This window comes from Glandiceps talaboti, chromosome 12 (assembly GCF_964340395.1).
Source record: "Glandiceps talaboti chromosome 12, keGlaTala1.1, whole genome shotgun sequence".
NCBI lineage: Eukaryota > Metazoa > Hemichordata > Enteropneusta > Spengelidae > Glandiceps > Glandiceps talaboti.
Genome location: NC_135560.1, coordinates 22,207,993 through 22,228,375, shown reverse-complemented (window position 1 = coordinate 22,228,375; position 20,383 = coordinate 22,207,993). Strand labels below are relative to the sequence as shown.

The 20,383-nt window shown below is 36.0% G+C and overlaps 1 protein-coding gene across 1 annotated transcript; it reads right to left on the bottom strand.

The window, feature by feature from the left end:
- Positions 1–777: 777 nt before the first annotated feature.
- LOC144443732 (ubiquilin-1-like) lies at positions 778–17,253 on the bottom strand. The gene is made up of 13 exons (XM_078133273.1): positions 17,145–17,253; positions 15,314–15,416; positions 14,081–14,130; positions 13,143–13,379; positions 12,144–12,269; positions 11,410–11,538; positions 11,019–11,136; positions 9,822–10,097; positions 9,464–9,603; positions 9,018–9,101; positions 8,024–8,139; positions 6,915–7,179; positions 778–6,098 (listed from the first exon to the last, which is right to left on the bottom strand). Exons 1-13 carry the CDS (start codon positions 17,247–17,249, stop codon positions 5,949–5,951), a joined length of 1,899 nt encoding a protein of 632 aa, XP_077989399.1. The 5' UTR covers positions 17,250–17,253; the 3' UTR covers positions 778–5,948.
- Positions 17,254–20,383: the final 3,130 nt, after the last annotated feature.

The window sequence follows — 20,383 nt, the reverse complement described above, 5'->3', positions numbered from 1 at the left end:
CATTGTTTTGTTGTTGTTGTAAAACATAATGCAAGTATACTGTTTATCACCACTAAGGTCACCCTCTTTATCCAATTGTACAAACTTGGTTTTATCAATAAAAGGACGATTTACCAATCACAATAAAAATGAAGTGTACACTTTCTTAATGTTGTGTAGGTGTGTAAGCAAGAAATACATATCGAAAGACCGTCCACAATGATAAATCTGTCATTCTCACCCCCCCCCCCCCTATTTTCATCTTTCCAGGATAGAAACATTACAGGATTTTATCACGGTTTGTGGGAAAAAAATTATCATCATGATGTTTTTTAAATCATATTGGATATGCAAAGGCAGAATAGATCTGCATGTCCCAATACTTTAAAATAGTGATTTCTATAACAAGACTTTACTTAGCTCTGCTTGCAGACGGAGGAAAGTAAGGACTCGATTCTGACATTGTAAGGAAGGGAATTGAGTCCCAACTTACTCCATCTGTAAGGACTAACATAGACTGTACACGTGTAGGGTCGATTCTGACATTGTAAGGAAGGGAATCGAGTCCCAACATACTCCATCTGTAAGGACTAACTTTTACTCATAGACCCTACACAGACTCTACACTTGTAGGGTCTATTACTGAATCAAGTTATGTGTCAAAATGCATTACATAATTAACACTCATGCATTCCCATTTATTCTTTTTCTTGCATGTGAGCTCTAACAAATTCTAGGGGAAAAAATGTGCATGTTGTAAATAAAATTAATATGACACTATAATCAGAAATGGTTTGCATTAAATAAAATTTTATTGACTATCAGCAGAGAAAATCAAGGGAACTAAATGACAAACTGTAACCAGAGAGATGTTTTAGTTGAGTGTTTTATGAACTCAAAGTTAACACAAGGGTCAAATTGAAGTACGGAATAAATGTGATAGATAAGTTAGAAATTATCAATATTTAAATTGTGTCCCTTTTAAGTCAGATTTGGAAGGTAAAGAATGTTGTCATCACCACTACTTAGAGCTTAATTAAGTTACGTCATGTAGTTCCACCCTTACTGACCTCCTTGTGAGGTGTTGACTGATGTATAAGGGTGTCCTGTCATGGCGTACCTTACTGATTACACCACTACTATGCAATAAAAAGACACAACATGAGTACAAAGCTAGTATACAGTTATGCAGCAGGAGATCATGTATTGTTACATAAGTGCAGGCTAAATATGGAGAAGTTTGTTTTTGACAAAATATCATACAGACCTGACATATAAGACTTCAAATGCATTTACTACTTGTTTTACCCTCTGACTGATATTGTATTTGACAGTTAAAAACAGGAAAATATACAAGTCATGGGTATATAAGTTTGGTAATACAAGACTCCAGACTGAATGTTTGGATTCATTTATGATACATTTTGCAAAAAACTGACAGCCTGGAACACATACTCAAATGTAACAGTAGAACAGGACACACTGATGTCCACGATAGACAGAGGACAGTAAATAATCCATCAAATAATTCTGTACAGCATGGTAGCCGGTTTACTCTGGGTGTCTATACCGTGTCTACTAGCCTAGGCTCCCTAGTCTGGATGTCAACTGTGGTTTCCTGTGAGTGAAGGTATAAATCATAACCATACTGTATAGGAGCTAGACTAAGGCTCCCTGACATGTCTACAGGCTGGATCTGTGACTGCACTAAACTCACTTACTATTATGCATGTATGGATAGTGAACATGTATAGAAGTCACAGTTTGAACCTGTAGATAGGCTTATTGAATACATAACAAGCCTAGGGGAGTCAATGATTCAGCTAGTCTATGCCAGTTGGTCTAGTTCCTATACGGTATCGTTACGAATTACACAACCACGTTGGCATCCGGATTAATACCAGTAAACAGGCTTGAATGGCAGGTGAATACATCAACTAGTAATATGGTGTTCTAACACTTTCACAGACACAATAAGACTTTAACAGATAGTTTTGTTTTGACAACTACAGGTAAGAGCTAAATCTGTGGAAAGAGAGACAGATGTTATACTCTAGCTCAGAGACTTGGCTCTCAGGATTGACAATGCTGCTAACTCAAAAAGTCACAAACCGAATCTCTGGGCTACCATACTCCCATCACACCAACAAAGGTAACTGTACAAAAGAGTACAGGTTTTACATGTCTATCAACACTTAATCAGATGAAAATGGGTGAAGTATCAAATTTGTGACATTTCTTCATAAAACGGTGACCTATTCAGACATGTACAAGAATACACTGATCTCAGAAATTTGCTGATTTTCACAAAATTTGGACCATCAGAACATATCCCAAAAAGAAGAACAGAGTAGGCTAAGACAACCAGCTTTAATAATGGCTGAATTTAGGCTAAATCTGTGACTATGAAAGATTCAAGCCAGTACTCAGGTAGTCTGGATGCCAATGTGGTTTCTGACTAGCACTCAGGTAGTCTAGTTCCTATACGATTTATACCTCCACTCTAGTGGTTTAGTTAGAGACCATGTTGGCATCCAGATTAGTCTACAGGCTATTTGGCCACATATGTCTACAGGCTGAACTAGTGACTCTGGGAGATTCAAGCTAGTAAACAGGCTAGTTCTGTGACTGTTTTGGTCAAAAATCAAGGCTGTCCTGTTCTATGTATACTTATGCAAAGAGGGTGTGTCTAAGTATTTGCCATGTGCCAAACACTACTTTTTTCAAACTTTAACTAATTTCCATAGCTCACAGATTTGCCTTGGTTTAAAATCTAAATATAATACCAAAACAATTCCCTGGGCCATAATTCCATGGAAACACAAGCAGATCTCAGTTCCTTTGCACTCTTTGTATAAAGTTAATTAACTCAATTAATTTAATTCTCTGGATATAGTCTGAACAGTTTGAACTTCCTGGCAATCTTTGAAGATATACTTCTTGGTTACATTTACATTTCATTTCACCTTTGGTATGTTTCTCATACAAATGCTTGACACCTCCACAGAGAAACTCCCCTACCCCACCCCACCCCACCCCTTGAAGAGTATAAAGTTTATAACGCCCATTCCTATAACTGACTCCGTGACTGGAGGCCAGGGTTCAATCAGTCATATCTTGACCAATCAGTACACTTGCACCACCCACTCAACATTTAAAAAAAATAAGTATGCTCCATTTCAAAAATCCTTTTGTGTGATACCCTTACAAATATTTAAAGATCTATTTACCACACCCTTGACTATCATCAACTTGATATTTGACAAATATAACATAATATAAAGGTTTATGATGATTTATTACTGTTTAACAACAATCTGGAGATTTTTATGACACATAGATTAGATTTAAGATTGTTGACATAACTTATTTACTTTGATCCTTGTCAGCTTAGCTTGGAGTGTACATTACTCTCTAATGGACACTTATTTTTAGCTAACCGCCTTCACTGGACAGAGTTTTGCCTGAAGACTTGGCTATGTGGCTCAATATTAGATAAGAAAGATCGCCAAGTCTCTGGACTGGGTTGATTTTTGCAGTCATTAAAACATGACTTCAGGATATTACCAGCTATGCACATCTGCACAGTGTTTTAGTGAAAACATTTAATAGTCTGCCGATACAAAACAAATCTGTAAGGTATACCATGACAAGGCGCCCTCAACCATTGATCAACCCAGTAGTGTAATACAAAACCAAAGTTTTATCAATCATTTGTTTTCCCCTCACAGTTTTGATTTTTGGCTCCTTGCCTGAACTCTAAATTGTGGTCAGCTATTGTTGTGTAATGAGATCTGAAATGATAAAGTTCAAGTCCAATATATTTAGCACTGAACAAACAAATGATTATTTTGTAGATTTACCAAATATCACAAAGTTAGGGGGCCTCACTCATATGACAAGGCAAGAAATCTCTGAAATGGGATAAAAAGAAACACATTTTTCACTTGGCGTAAATTCAGCTGAAGTTCTACAGGTGCACTGTGTGTTGATTTTGGACCTAAGATGAAAGTGAGAATGTTGGAGAGTATAGAGTTGTATACTGTCTAACCTTCAAGAAATGAATGTCTAATGACTGGTACAAATCCAATGCTATTCCCTTATTTCACTTCAATTAATCACACTGACTGTCATCTTTCACAGTACAAATCATAGATTCATTGCATACACAAATCTTTCCCAATTGATTGATTTCAATTACATGAGGTTCCATTTTATAATACTTCTTGTCTTGTAGCAAGAACTTTGTAAAACAAGAAACTGCCCTGTCAATTGTTTAACTACAACATATGCATACTTTTCTGTACATGACAGACACCCAAAAGTGACTAAAACATATTGCCCTCTTGTGTCAGGAGTATGGTTGCTTCCACATATGATGCACAGAGGCTTTAGAAACACATAGAATGTATGTTATTGTACACATGAAATATACAGATACTTTGCAGAACTCAAATGCATTTACTATTCATGATTACATAACTGAAAACATGTAGAAACCATCAAATACAAAGTCACTGAAAATGGTTTTAAATTAATGCACTCCTTTGGCAATTGAGGTACCCTATGTAAGTTGTGTAAAGTGTCAAATTTCAAATCAGTTTCAAAACTTTCATAAATTTTAAAACAAGACTGTACACTTTTAGCCTGAGGCCTGTATTGATGCAATACTTAGGAATGCAGGCTTGCAGGTCATAGACACTGTATTGTGTCTGTCAGTCAGATGTTATCACTGATGCAAGAGTGCATACCTAATAATATGCTGTGATGTAGGTCTAGATGTCTAACACATCACATACCTGTACTGCTAATATGCTGCCATGCACTTCTGTAGGTATTGCGGGCTGTATAACACACATATATATATACATGTATATAGTTAATATGCTGTGATGCCGGTCTGAATATTTTACATGCTATCAAGGGCAATTCTACATGTGCGGCACACTCTGCAACTATATTTTCCAATACACTGTGATACAGGCCTGTATAGTTACATACTGTCTCACAGACCTGTCTAGCACTAGGCTGTTAACAGGCTGTGATGCAGCCCTGTATAATTACTGTAAATGTGGACATTTTCACTAAACACTTATTTTTGCCTATTTCGCTGGAAAAGAAATACATAAGAATATGCTGTGACTAAAATGTCTTCTTGTATATAAACACAATGTACCAGTCTGGTTATTGGTGGAAATTAGTCTTTGAGAACTAGCTGAAGACTGTACAATAACCAAATGTTCTAGTAGTGAAAATATCTCAATTTACAGTACATGTATATGCTGTGGTGCAGGCCTAATCAGTTAATTGGCCAAGACGCAGACCTGTGTGCCAAACAGGCTGTCATGTATGTCTGTGCGTAAGTAACATGCTGTAATTCAGATCTGTGAGCTTCATGTGTTATGCGATGCAGATATGTAATGCTAAATTTAGGTCTATATGCTTCATATGCAGATACGCAATGCTAAATTTAGGTCTATATGCTTCATATGCAGATGCACAATTCTAAATATTCAGTCATGGTGACACCACTCTGTAAAACAAGTACACATGACGCATAAATCTCTTTTGTTGATAAATTGTTCAATATGGTAAAGATAATACTAAAGATTTATCACATGCCAGTTGTCTACAAACTGAGCTCTTGGCACAGTATGGTCACATCTCATAGAATCCTCTCAATGTCACTAGATAAACCTGGCACAATGATAAAACAAAATACTGGGCCACAATCTCTCTTATCAAATTATTCAGACACAAAATATTCCAATTTTGCTTAGAAAGCTTTCTTGTCCTGCGAATTGAAACTAGCACAGATGAAGAGTCACTGTCATACTTTAGAACTTCTGCCAAGTAATATCATACTAAATGTAAAGAAGAAATTTTGAACAGATTTGTCGCTATCTCTACTACCGAATTATCTATGTAAATTTGTCTACTAATTTGGGGTGTGTTGATCTGTGCTAAAGTTAACCATTAGCTCCAAGTAACCTTTCAATGGCGGCATTCACATCACCACCAGTAGCCTGGAGGGCTTGAATATTGGCTTCTCTATTTATAAAACCCATGGCATTCAACTGTTCTAGTTGTACTTGGAACCTTACTTCTGGAGTTTGAGTCTGTAAAAAGAACAAACAACATACCACTTAGAATTTTAGGTGAAAACATGCAAATTAAGGTATGGTACACATACATGTGTACATAGGCTTACATAGACATACGCTTACACACATATACTCTACACAATGCACAACACACACACACACACACACACACACACACATATACATACACACACATATATATACACACATATACATACACACACACACACATACACACACATATATATACACACATATACATACACACATACATATATATACACACACACACACACATACACACACACATATATATACACACATATACATACACACATACATATATACACACACATATACATACACACATACACACACATATATATACACACATATACATACACACATACATATATACACACACATATACATACACACATACATACACACACATATACATACATACACACATACATACATACATACATACACACACACACACACACATACACACACACATATATATACACACATATACATACACACATACATATATACACACACATATACATACACACATACACACACATATATATACACACATATACATACACACATACATATATACACACACATATACATACACACATACATACACACACATATACATACATACACACATACATACATACATACACACACACACACACACACACACACACACACACACACACACACACACACATAATGTACATACAAACACAAAATACACACATTTGTACTTATATTTTTCTTGACCAGATATTATCAGACAGAGACAATTTGACATACCCCTTGGCCCATTCCTGCTAAAGTCTGCATCATTTGTGCCATGAGTTGACTCATTTGCTGAGGCTGTGTTGTACTACTACTACTACTACTACTACTACTACTCTGTGTGGTGCTACTGGTGCTTGTTGTGTTTGCCGTTCCTGATGTGTCCATGGGTTGCGGAGAAGAACTAGAAGTGGTTGTTGTGTTTGTACTTGTGCTTGGTGTACTTGTACTTGTAGTTGCTCCTGGCATTCCTGGACCTCTTGCACCCGCCGGAAACAACCTGGTCAAAATTAAACACACCATTTTCTTTTCAAAATCACAATTTTTATATAAGCTTAAATATTTTATCATTCTGTCATTGTGTGTCTCATTTAGTGTTTTTGACTTTCAGCTGTACAGTAAATACTTTTTGACATAGATAGATATAGACGTATTTGACATTATATGAAAACACACAGAGATCCTGTGTTTTCATTGGTAAGAAGCAAGGACAAGACAGCAGCTGATATGTTTTCATTGCAACAAAGACAAAATGCACAAACTTCATCTATTCAGACTGAATTAAAACACGCCAGTGACATTTGTCTGTACCTTCTTAATTAAGAGGGACTGATGGGGGCATTCGTATTAAGAGGGACTGATGGGGGCATTCATATTAAGAGGGACTGAATGGGGCATTCGTATTAAGAGGGACTGATGGGGGCATTCGTATTAAGAGGGACTGATGGGGGCATTCGTATTAAGAGGGACTGATGGGGGCATTCGTATTAAGAGGGACTGATGGGGGCATTCGCATTAAGAGGGACTGACAGGGGGCATTCATATTAAGAGGGACTGATGGGGGCATTCGTATTCCAGCATAACAGGTCAAATTCTTGGATCGTTGCAAGACAAACAACTGTGAAAGAATATGCCAAGAATGTTTTCAGTAATAAGAACAAACGTTAGAGGTTTGAAGATGATCAGATACCGTCCTAGTTCTAACCATAAACAGTACCATGATATGCTGGACCAGATGTCACAATGGATAAGTTTCCCATGAATGTATTCCTTTGTAACAAAACACCAATGTGGATATACGTATACCCCTTGTGGAAGGACATGATATGGATAGACTATCTTACCCTGGCATAAGACCTGGAGCTTCCTGTGAGAGATTCTGCATGCCTTGTTGGATTTGTAAAATAGCTTGTAATGCACGAGGGTTGGTCATCAACTGTTGAACTTCAGGATTCTGCATCTGTAACAGACAGTTTAATATCAAAGTAATGTCAATGTATTAAAACACTGTGGTTTGGTAGTGATGACCTGAAAGTCAATGCGTTACTTTTGTATAGGAATTTTGGGGTTTAGAGTGTCCCTACAGAACACTAAACATTACTGTGACTGTGTTGTTGTTTGATAGTGACAAATTGAAAGTTGTGTTGAACTCTATATGTTATACTGGGTTGATAGTGATGACTACGAAGTCGATGAGTTGCATACATGATATCCATCCACTAATCAAACCATAGACACTGTCTGTGTTCAAACACACATATACTGACTACCTGTCTGGACGCTGTTGCTGTGTTGGTAACTATATAGCTTTTGTTAAAATCAACTGTGTCAATACAATCCTTGCATGTTCATTCATGCTATTAAATTTACTGTTGTATTATAATATGTCTCTTTGGGTTGAGAGTGATCAATAGAAAACAAGTACTGAACACTAAATGTTTATGTGTTATGGCTTGATGGTGACAATTAGAGTCAGTATTGAACTCAATATGTTTCTGTGTTGTAAGATATCTCTGGGTTGATAGTGACTGAAGGCTAGCAAGTCAATGATTTGAACACTAGATGTCACTACATTTACTTGTACATTTAAATCTGATTTCAAAGTGATCATTATTCATTGTATGTTTTGCATTCGACAGCAGCATATAATGACATCATTTTTATATAGTGCTTTCTCACAAATGAAACAATTCACATTATCAAACAGCACTGTTTTAATTATGATACCTAGCCCAGACCATAGACCCTCCACCCAGGAGGGCCTATGCCCAGACTTAGGATCACATATATATGGAAATACATCAATACATGTCAAGATTGTTCACCTGATTGACTTACCTGATTTAAAAATGTTGGCAGCTGTTGCTGAAGTTGTGTCTGTAGTTGTGGATTCCCAGCAAACATTGGATTACTACCTATGACCTAGTAGAAAAAAAACAAAGTCTTGATATTTACTTTCTGTGTTGGATAGTTGGTGGCAAAGTGAATGGCTCATTGGCTTTTAACCACTACAGTCAGGTTTTGTACCAACCCTGCACCCAGAAAATTAATCAGGTCTGTATTTACAATGATGGTCTCAGTTTGACCCCATCGAATAACACAAGCTTTGCCCTGGTACTCTGGTTTCCTCTTGCTGTAACAATAGGTTACCAGTGCACAGCACACAGAGTCAGTGGTGATATATTGATTTTTCACTATTACTAGACACATACTATGATAAGATATATTGTAGAACTATGAAGTTTACAATCCTGGGAATTGTGAGTTACATTTTGTAGTCGTACCTGAGATGCTAGTGATGGATTCTGTGTCATGGCCTGCATCATACTTTGCATGTAAGGAGCTTGTAACATATTCTGCATCAACTGAGGGTTTTCAGATATCTGTTGGATGACACTCTGCATGCCGGGTGTTCCAAACATTCCTGTAAGTGAAGACAATTACAGACTAATTGACTATGTTACAATTACAGTCGGTCTGTTTTGGGTTTTTGGTAACAACATATGATATCTCTTAATTGGTGTTCAACAAAACACAGATTGACTGTGTTATATATAATAGGTCCTGGTATGGTTTTCTAAAAACAACCTGTGATATCTCAAAAATTGTTACGTTAACGGCTACAATCTAGCAGTATGTTACCTTCTGTTCCAAAACCAGGTAATCCAAAGCCTCCTCCCATACCACCTGTAGAGGGCGATGTGGTGGACTGACTACTGCCTGTAGGTGTTGTTGTTGTGGTGGTGGTGGTGGTTTTGTCTGATGTATCAGCTGTTGTAGTTGTTGTACTACTACTAGAACTACTACTACTTTGTGTTGTACTTGGTGTGGTACTTGATCTTTGACCAGCTGGTGCCCATGGATTGGGTAGAGGGTCTACATTTTCTGTGCCTTGTTGTCGTGATGAATCTGGATTCTCTGCATAGATAAAACATAACACATTGTTGGTTACTGTGTAAACAAAACAGACAAACACAAACTGAAGGCAGTCCTTTATTGCATCTTTCAAATGTAAAACTAACAATTGAAAAATATACTTTGTTTTTGAGTTTGATCAGATCTGATACTCACCTGGATTTAGTAATGCTGAGATTTGATTGGATCAGATCTGATACTCACCTGGGTTTAGTAATGCTGAGATTTGATTGGATCAGATCTGACACTCACCTGGGTTTAGTAATGCTGATATTTGATTGGATCAGATCTGATACTCACCTGGGTTTAGTAATGCTGAGATTTGATTGGATCAGATCTGACACTCACCTGGGTTTAGTAATGCTGATATTTGATTGGATCAGATCTGACATTTACCTGGATTTAGTAATGCTGAGATTTGATTGGATCAGATCTGATACTCACCTGGGTTTAGTAATGCTGAGATTTGATTGGATCAGATCTGACACTCACCTGGGTTTAATAATGCTGAGATTTGATTGGATCAGATCTGATACTCACCTGGGTTTAGTAATGCAGAGATTTGATTGGATCAGATCTGATACTCACCTGGGTTTAGTAATGCTGAGATTTGATTGGATCAGATCTGACACTCACCTGGGTTTAGTAATGCTGAGATTTGATTGGATCAGATCTGATACTCACCTGGGTTTAGTAATGGTGAGATTTGATTGGATCAGATCTGATACTCACCTGGATTTAGTAATGCTGAGATTTGATTGGATCAGATCTGACACTCACCTGGGTTTAGTAATGCTGAGATTTGATTGGATCAGATCTGATACTCACCTGGATTTAGTAATGCTGAGATTTGATTGGATCAGATCTTATACTCACCTGGGTTTAGTAATGCAGAGATTTGATTGGATCAGATCTGACACTCACCTGGGTTTAGTAATGCTGAAAATGGATTGGCTCCTAAACCTTCCTGGGCTGCATTTAACATTGGCTCTTGAATGTCTGTGTACATTCTACGTAAAGCATTGTAACCTCCAGGTATACTCTGAAAAAACCCACACAAAATAACTTCTTACTTCATATAAATTTCAAAAGTTTGACATTTTTCAATTTACAGTATAGCGTAAAATGCTTGATAGAGGATAGACTTAAATTGTGTACACGGCATACTGTAGATCTCATTGCTGGTTGAATATGATCATAAAGTCAACATCAAGTATCATTCATCGACATTTTAAACAATTTACAGTATTTCATTTTCAATGTCACATGCTTGTCACATGACCATCAAATGACACTGAATGTCACCTTTCCTTACCTCTAAGTTACTAAGTGCTCTGTCTTGACTACGCATCATTTCTTGCATCATGGAAGGATTTCTTGCCAATTCCATGGTTTGTCTCAGTAACTCTGGATTATTCAGCATATGGGAAATTTCAGGGTTTCTCTGGAATACAAAGTATAGAAGTCCAAATTTTATACTGTGTATCACAGATATAATATCCACTGAATTAGACTGGACTGCTTTCAGTAGTGGTTAAAGAATAATCTTCATCAAAACACAACACTCGACCCTCATGAAAAAAGGCTGTTACCTATGAGGCTATCGAGTTTAAATAAAGTTTATTATTATTATTATTATTATTATTATTACAACACTAGGTATTTGCAAATCATAAAAAATACTCACAACCTATTTAGAATACAACCCCCCCCCCAAAAAAAAAAAAAAACAAAAAAAAAAAAACCCACCTTTTTACTGTATATGTAGTTTTGATTTTATGTATAGAAATATTGTCTTTTTGAAAAAGAAAAAAACGACAAAACAACCCTCTCCCATTTAGTGAAGAAATTAACTGTTACTTGATTAGAGAACCCACATGAATAATTTATTACTATGGTCAGCCATGTCAGAAGAGGGCACCCTCTACACACAAAATACACAGGCTTGAACACGCTAATCATGGTTTTAATCTAAGAATTGATGGAATCTAGTTCAATACAATTAATCTTGAGTAAATAATCTACATGTAAGATTAAGCTTTTTCTCACCTCCATCAACTGCTGCATCTGTGGATTACTTAAAATAAGTTGTCTCATAATCTCTGGATTAGACATCATACTCTGCACAAAGGGATTATCCATAATCTGTTGTAGCAGCTGAGGATTTCTCATAAGCTGGATAAAGGACACAGAGAACAAGGATTAAATAGATTAAAGATTATGAAATATTTGAGAACAAAGCAGGATGATATGATATTCTATGAGTGTCATTATCACAAATTTAAAAATCTCCCCAGCCCCTCATCCCATCTCCAACTTTCTTCCCAGCTCTCATCCCATCTCCAACTTTCTTCCCAGCCCCTCATCCCATCTCCAACTTTATTCCCAGCCCTCATCTCCAACTTTCTTCCCAGCTCTCATCCCATCTTCAACTTTCTTCCAGGCCCTCATCCCATCTCAAACTTTCTTCCCAGCCCTCATCCAAACAACTTTCTTCAAAGTGAAATGTTTTATGGGACTTGAATTTTAAAACAAAAATGTATTACATTGTCATAGATTATAAGTAATTGTCAAGACTGTCCAAACCATAAACATTTAGTAACACAAGGAACAGCCTCAAAATATCTTTCTCTGTACACCTTTAATAAGTCTGTTGATACCATTCAAGATTTGCAACATACACTAAGACTGCCCACTACAACTCATCCATTGATATCTACTATTTCCAGGCCTATGACAGCGTTCCAACTAACCAACCCATTCTAATGAATATCTGGGTATTTATGTAACACTCCTTACATGTACCTCTGACTGCATTGTTGGCTGACCCCATATACCTACCCGACTAAACCCAACCACTACCTGAGTATTTAACACTCCTTATCTCTGACTGCATTGTTGGCTGACCCCTTATACCTACCCAACTAAACCCAACCACTACCTGAGTATTTAACACTCCTTACATGTACCTCTGACTGCATTGTTGGCTGACCCCATACACCTACCCAACTAAACCCAACCAGTACCTGAGTATTTAACACTCCTTACCTCTGACTGCATTCTCTGCTGCATTTCCATAAAGTTGGCCGATCCCATTCCTAAATTACCCATTCCACTAAGACCACCCATTCCACCTAGACCAAAAGGACTTGGGTTAGGAGTTCCTCCTGTCCCAGGAGCAGGTGTTGGTGTTGGTGTTGTAGTAGTTGTTGATGGTGCTGGGCTACCGGCAGCAGCAGGACTACTTGGAGACTGTTGCGCCCTTTGTGCTGCTTGCTCTTGAGCCTGCAATACAATACATGTGGGCCTTATTATTATTATTTTTATTATTATTATCAGGGGAGTGTTTCTGGCTACAGGAAAGAATATTACATGATGACATAAAATAATATTTGTGAGTAATCAACAAGGTACAATAGATAATTGATTTTGAATACACTTTTCAGTGTTTTTGGTAAGGTTGTGAAAGGGAGAAATGGGTAAAAATGGCAGTGTCACACAGTCTATGGTAATTTTGTTTAGGATCCCAGGTAAAATGACATGGAAACCCCAGTGCATTTTACTTATCGCCCTTAGCAAAAACACTGTTCAGTATTTGTTTATCACCATGGGAATACATCATCATGATAACATATAATTTAAATTTTTCCATGTTATGATGCATGTAGCCATTGTAAGCTTGTCAGATAAATTCACATTTGTGGACAGTCACATGATTTTATAGTAAACAGAACTAAAAGAAGTCATCCATAAAACAACCACAAAGAATGGTTTTCATGACTTTAACTGATGTCTTCCTCGTAATCAATCAATCTCATACAATATATTTAGCAACATAACCATGCATTTTGTATTGTACCAGCAATTTAACATCCATTAAAGGTTGGATTATTTTACAGGATCTGCTACATTACACATAACTATAGCATATTGCATTTTATGATAAGTAAACAAGAAATACAGAGAAGTTAAAACTGTTCACATACCTTGTTTGCTGACCTAATAACCAAATGAACGGTAAGTCCATCTTTTATACCTATTGATAAAAAAAGAATGATTTTAAGTTATTTTCACAAGATATTTATTTCAAATTCCTTAAATGTTCATGCACAGGTTTCATTCCATGATGTACTTAACAACTGATGGGTAAAGTTGAAGACTGTTTTCATTGCAAGCAATTCTTGACAGCCAGAAGATGAATTAAGGACGAAATATATTCTTTATCTAGCTATGGAAACGTGTGACTGTCATTTTCCTAACATCACTTTTTGGGGAGAATATTATGCAGTTCACCAAAAGACTTGCTTTCTCCAAAGGCAATCGTAGAGGAACTGTGTCCACTGTGAATACCTCGAAGATATTGAGCATTATGCATTTTATGAGCATAAATAATAATAATTACTGACAGTGTCAATCGAAAATGTCATCAAAGACAGTATGTTTTGTCATGCATACTGAATAAAACTCCTACTTTTCATGTGAAACACTTGAATAACACTGAATATGAGATAATGTTTGTGTCATGATTTCATTTTAAAAATACATTTTTTGTAATTCTACTTCAAGCATAGATACTTCCAAGGAGCAAATTCAAAATATTTAATACAATATTTGTTCCAGCCCAAATATGTAATTTGTCATAAAAGATGACAGTAATGTATTTTAACCTATTTTGAATGATTAACCATTAGAACAAATATGGAGTGTTTTTGTTTTGAGATTTAGGAACCCCAGTAACAGGAGGGATTCTAGTAAAAGTTATAAATACATTTTGTATTTGATACTTTCTACCACTTTTGGCACTTTTGTAAAAGATGTGGGAAATGAAGGAAAATTTTACCTACTTAGCTTCCTCAATAAACAGGACTCGAATTAACAGTAGTCTCATGTCCAAATACTACCCACTCTTGTCATGGGGCTACCATAATTTGCACCTGGTAGCCCACTCAGACTACCACTAATTATGCATGGTTTCAAGGATGGAAGATTTATGGACATTATTTTAGTAGCAAACATACATGTATTTCCAGTAGAAGAATTCTGTTTTCAGTTCAGGAATATGAGAGTATTGGTCACCATCCTTGGGCGACTAATTTCTGAAACTGGTAGCCCAGTGGGACTACCAAGGGAAAAAATTAATTTCAAGCCCTGCATAAAAACACTACTAAAATATCTAAATGAATCTAATAACATAATTTCTATTGTAACTATACACTCACCATGTTGATCCAATGTCTCTGTATCCTTTAAAATTTTCCCAGCAAAGATTAGACACAGCTGTTCTGGAGGGGATTTGAATTTCTTGCAAATCTCAGCTTTGAACTGAAAAAATATTAAAGAATATCAATAAGAAACTAAGTATCCTATTAAAATATTGATAATATTATAGTCTACAAATAGGTATGATCATCCCAATTTATTGTTTTGCAGTCACTCTTTCTGTACAAACTTACATCTAGTTGTTTCATCAATGTTTTATATGATATCAAGTTGTAAATAAATGAATTGTTTGATTCGTGGGAGAAGCTAGTGAAAGTCCACTTCACACAAGTTGATAAGAATTCTATCACAAATAGTACCTAAAATGAAATTATATTTTTTCAATTATTATTATTATTATTTTAGGTACTATTTGTGATAATAAAATATAATTTCATTTTTCTCCCCAAACACCTGACATACTCATTCACATTTTGTGGGAACATAAGCCTGCTTAGTGATACAAGTAGGCGTTTATTTATATTCATTCACATTTTGTGGGAATGCAACCCTGCATATATATAATCCAGTTGCCTGGTCACCCAACCGTATGTTTGTATTTATATTCAGTGCTAATTCTCAAGCCTTTAGAGTGAGTACCACTAGCAAACCATATTCTTTGTGGAAAAGTATCACAAACCATAATTCATGGATCTTTGTTATCGTTATTTCCTGTAACTAACAATAACATTGTTCTCTGGTGAGGACACTGGTTACATTTCCTGAACATTATCATAATATTATCATTCATCATGTCATTTGCATGTCATTGATGAAGGGGCAATAAATAGAATTTGGGTCAAGGAAACAGTCATGCCAACAGGGAACTACTTGTAGATTACTATTACTTGCATGATTCGTTGATACAGTTTACAGATGTCATTCAATGTTTGTTTTTACGTGAGTTGACCTTTGACCGTATCAGGTGAGATTCAACACTACATTTGTACAAGAAGTGTAGTAAGTGACACTGATCACAAGTGACATCATAAGCAACATTTTTGAGAAAAATAATCTAGTTATGGACAAACGTTAAAGTCTCTTCAAGTTCTGAGTTTAGTTCTGCAAATGTTGACAAGAGGGCATGGGGTGAGATGATTGGTTAATGGTTGGGTGTCTTATAAGAATTTCCAAGGATATGCCGACTATGAACAGTGTTTTTTCATGTTTAAAGAAAAAAAGGAATGTAAAACCTAGCTGTGTCAACAGTACACATGCCTGCCACCTTACTGTTTATTTTCATCATTTGTAATTTCTACACAACAGCTTCCTGTTTTGTTGGAGTAAAGTTTGATAAAAAATATAAACCACTTCTATCTTTTACATATATTTTAAATTGGGTGTTAAAAATACAAGTCATGTGATGTAAATATTGGTAATTGCAGGAAGAATATGTACCAAGTTTCGTTCTCATACGTAATTGTATATAACTAAGTCATGTTCACACTCGTAATGCATTGAGACCATCAAACGCTGAATCATCACCACAGGTTCAAAGGTAATCAGGTATCCTCGATCAGATGCCAAATTTTAAAAACAAAGTAAAGTAAATTGTTTTATTAAAAACACAGAAAGGGTATTTTAAAGATATCTGGATCTTAGACGCGAATATAAAACCACAATCACGTGTAATTGATTGCTGTGTAAGTGATTTGTCGTCAACATGATGAATTAACCCTTTAAAACATTATGTACGTACAGGCTTAGCAACATGTGACCATGCAATAGTCATTTTATATCCGATAGACACAAGGTAGGAACTTGAAACTTTGTCAGTGGCAGTGACCTTACCTCCCGTATATTTGCATTCGGTTCTATTTCAATCGTTTCTTTGTCTTTGGGCGTTTTTACGATCACATTGATCTTGCTTCCAGAATCGTCGCCACCGTCCGCCATCTTGACATTTGCAGTGTAATGTGGGTAAAATTTATCATTGATCGATAGAGGGCGCGAAACATAGCCGAGCGACTCTCACATGCTGTCTTTCACATGTTTCATATCATAGACAGAGTGGAGTCATGTAAATTTGCTTTTGTGGTTGTTTCTTTTTTAATGCTATTTTAATGAAGGTAAACAATATTTGTCATACCGTATAAAATACTATTATGTATATAAACTGTGGAACTGTGGAAGTGTTTGTTGAAATTGTTTGCTAAATTATTGTTGACAAACAGGGCCCCAGGAGGTTTTGGAGGTTTGTGCGGAATCAACCAATGGTCATTTAATACTAGTATTATCCTGGTGTGCAGTGGAACATCCGTTCTCAGCCAAATAGTTGAATGGTCGGGTATGTATTTGGCGTTATATAAATACAACCTTTATTATCAAATACATGTATTTTGATACATGTTTCAATGATACATTGCAGTAATGCATGTAGTAATATTATAACAATAATAATAATAATAATAAGCCTTTACTACATTTCTAAAAGAAAACAACATTAAAACTGTGATTAGGAGTTAACTTCAACTAGAAGCAGTGAGTTATTATGATCAATTGAACCCTTGCCAGTCTAATTAAGTCACGAGTTCCAATAAGAAGTGAGTGGATGACCTGAATTCGAATCTCTAGTTATCCACAATGATAACTTTAAGAAGGAAAAACCGTACAAACCACTAAAGAAAAGTACACAATGAAATTTCTGCTTCATTTCTGTATTCGTGAGTTCTCCCTATCTACTTGTGACATGTAGTAATACTACAGGCAATCATAAAGAAGACTTCAAAGTGGTTTGTATAGAGTGATTATAATCGAAGGGTTATAGTTCAATAAACACCGGTGTAAAAGTGAAAGTAAAATAAAACGCAAACTATAAAATTTAATGTATGTAACACTCTTGAATCATCAATGAAAGTCATAATTCTCGGTAGAATGTACACTCTACATTGTCTGTGGTTTTTGGAATGTCTCTTTTTTACAAGTATATTTAAGACGGAGAAATGTCTGTCTTGAGGAAGAAATTTAAAGGCAATGAAAGTCAGAAATATCAATAAATAGTGCTTCACTAAAAAAAAATCCGATGTACATCGTACATGCTTGTGTATGTGTGCGTGTGTCTGTGAGCCTTTGTCTGTGTGTGTACGTGTGTGTGTGTGTGTGTGTGTGTGTGTGTGTGTGTGTGTTTACTTGTTATTTTTTACTGTTACAGTATCAGTTGTATGACAGAGTCACTGAATGTAGTTTGTTATTCATCACAACCCTCTGACTGTCCCTTTGTAGGTCTGATCATGACGTAATAGGACTTCACCTATCGTCCTCTAACACTTCATTTCATGTTTGGTCTTAGATTGATAGGCAAGAACTGAACTTTGATTTGCACTCTCAAATAACGGTTCTCCTTCTTCTAAGGCCTTTTCCACTTCAACTGTAGCTTTTGACTTTTTTCTTCTTCTCCATGTCGATACGATTGTCCACGTAAAAATCACAACTAACAATACACAAAGTCCAGAAAGACAGTATATAAGAGTCACTTGAGCAGAGTCCAAATCAATATCGGCATTTTCGTCTATTTTACCTGGAATTCAAACGGAAAGATTTACGTAATAATTACTGAAGACGAGTATATAAGTTTAGGCAATGATACAATGTGAAACATTAAAAAAGTGCGTTTTGTATGTGGTTGTTTTTTCTTAAGATCACAACCAAGAACATTTTAACAGCAATTGCAAGTTTGCTTATATTCTTCTGTTTTTTTACCATTCCTAAGAACAACGAAAAGGGTCCAATGTAAAAGTTTTGCAGAGTTTGTAATCGAGGTTAACTTTGTAGTGATTCCGTCGATCCGTTGGGAAGGAGGCAATCACCTCCGGAACAACAACAACAACAACAACAACATGAAAACAAATAAACGACAATAAAACGAATTAAAGAATGTAAATAAAGAAATCGAGTCGTATTCACCACTTCAGATTTCAATCAGTTGCATGCCATACCATTTAAAATTATTTTATCATTATGAAAAATTACAGTATTCCAGGTACTACTGTAAGTCTAGTCAGTATACAGTATATTATTCTTAGTAATTTGATTTCAAATTGATGGACTGAGTGTTTCGGTTTTTTTGTTTCAGCACTTGCCAAGCGTTTGTATTTAACCCCAGACCAGTATAAGAATTTTCGGGTCTGAGATCTTTGACAAAATCTTTAAAAGTTAAGGCGCCGCCGCCTAAGAACTAGACACCTGCATTAGGGAAGTTGGCGTTTGTAGAGCATGCAGCTCGGAGAGCTCGAGATAGTAGAGGGTTGGCTATCCTAAGTCAACATACTGGTTAATTTTGACAGTATTATGGTGAACGAAGTACGTTTTCAAGCTAGCTAGCCAAGTCTCTGGGGTATTCTCTATCACCTTGTAAGACAACTATATAATTATATCTAAGGTCAAAAGTTCATTAATTTTATAGAAGTATGTGCTGAACAAGCAACCTATCGTTGGTTTATAAATTAGTCTTCAGGCTGCGGGGATCGCACAATAAATTTCACGCACGGCTTTCGCATGCAATATGTTATATTTTTATTGTAAATGGTTTGTATATTTCGTGCATTTAAATTTGTATATTTCTAGTAATACAAAGCTCAAAAGGTCTATTATATGCACTATATTGTAGTAACAATTTGAGCGTAATATCTATTTTGTGTGAAAACGGAACAAAGAAAGAAACTAAATTAAAATCATCAAAATTTACTATAGACAGAGAAGTTGTCTATATATCTATGATTTTTATTTCGGAGACATTGAAGATAGTAGATGTATACACTTATATTAAAGCCGTGGATTCATCAACAAAACAAACACAGGTGTGTCTGTAATCCTCATTTAACGAACCACGGATTTGCTGTGTTTTCACACTATCGGTGTCTCCCACGATAACACATTGTTATGGTTGCACAGAAGAGGGCAAATATTAGAAGATTACCGGTCATATCGTCCATGTAACACGTCGTTTATTTGTTCTTCACTGCAAGAACGACGAGCTCAATCTCGAACGGTTTCTCATTTTAAAAAATCCGGACATACAGACTTTGAGGTAT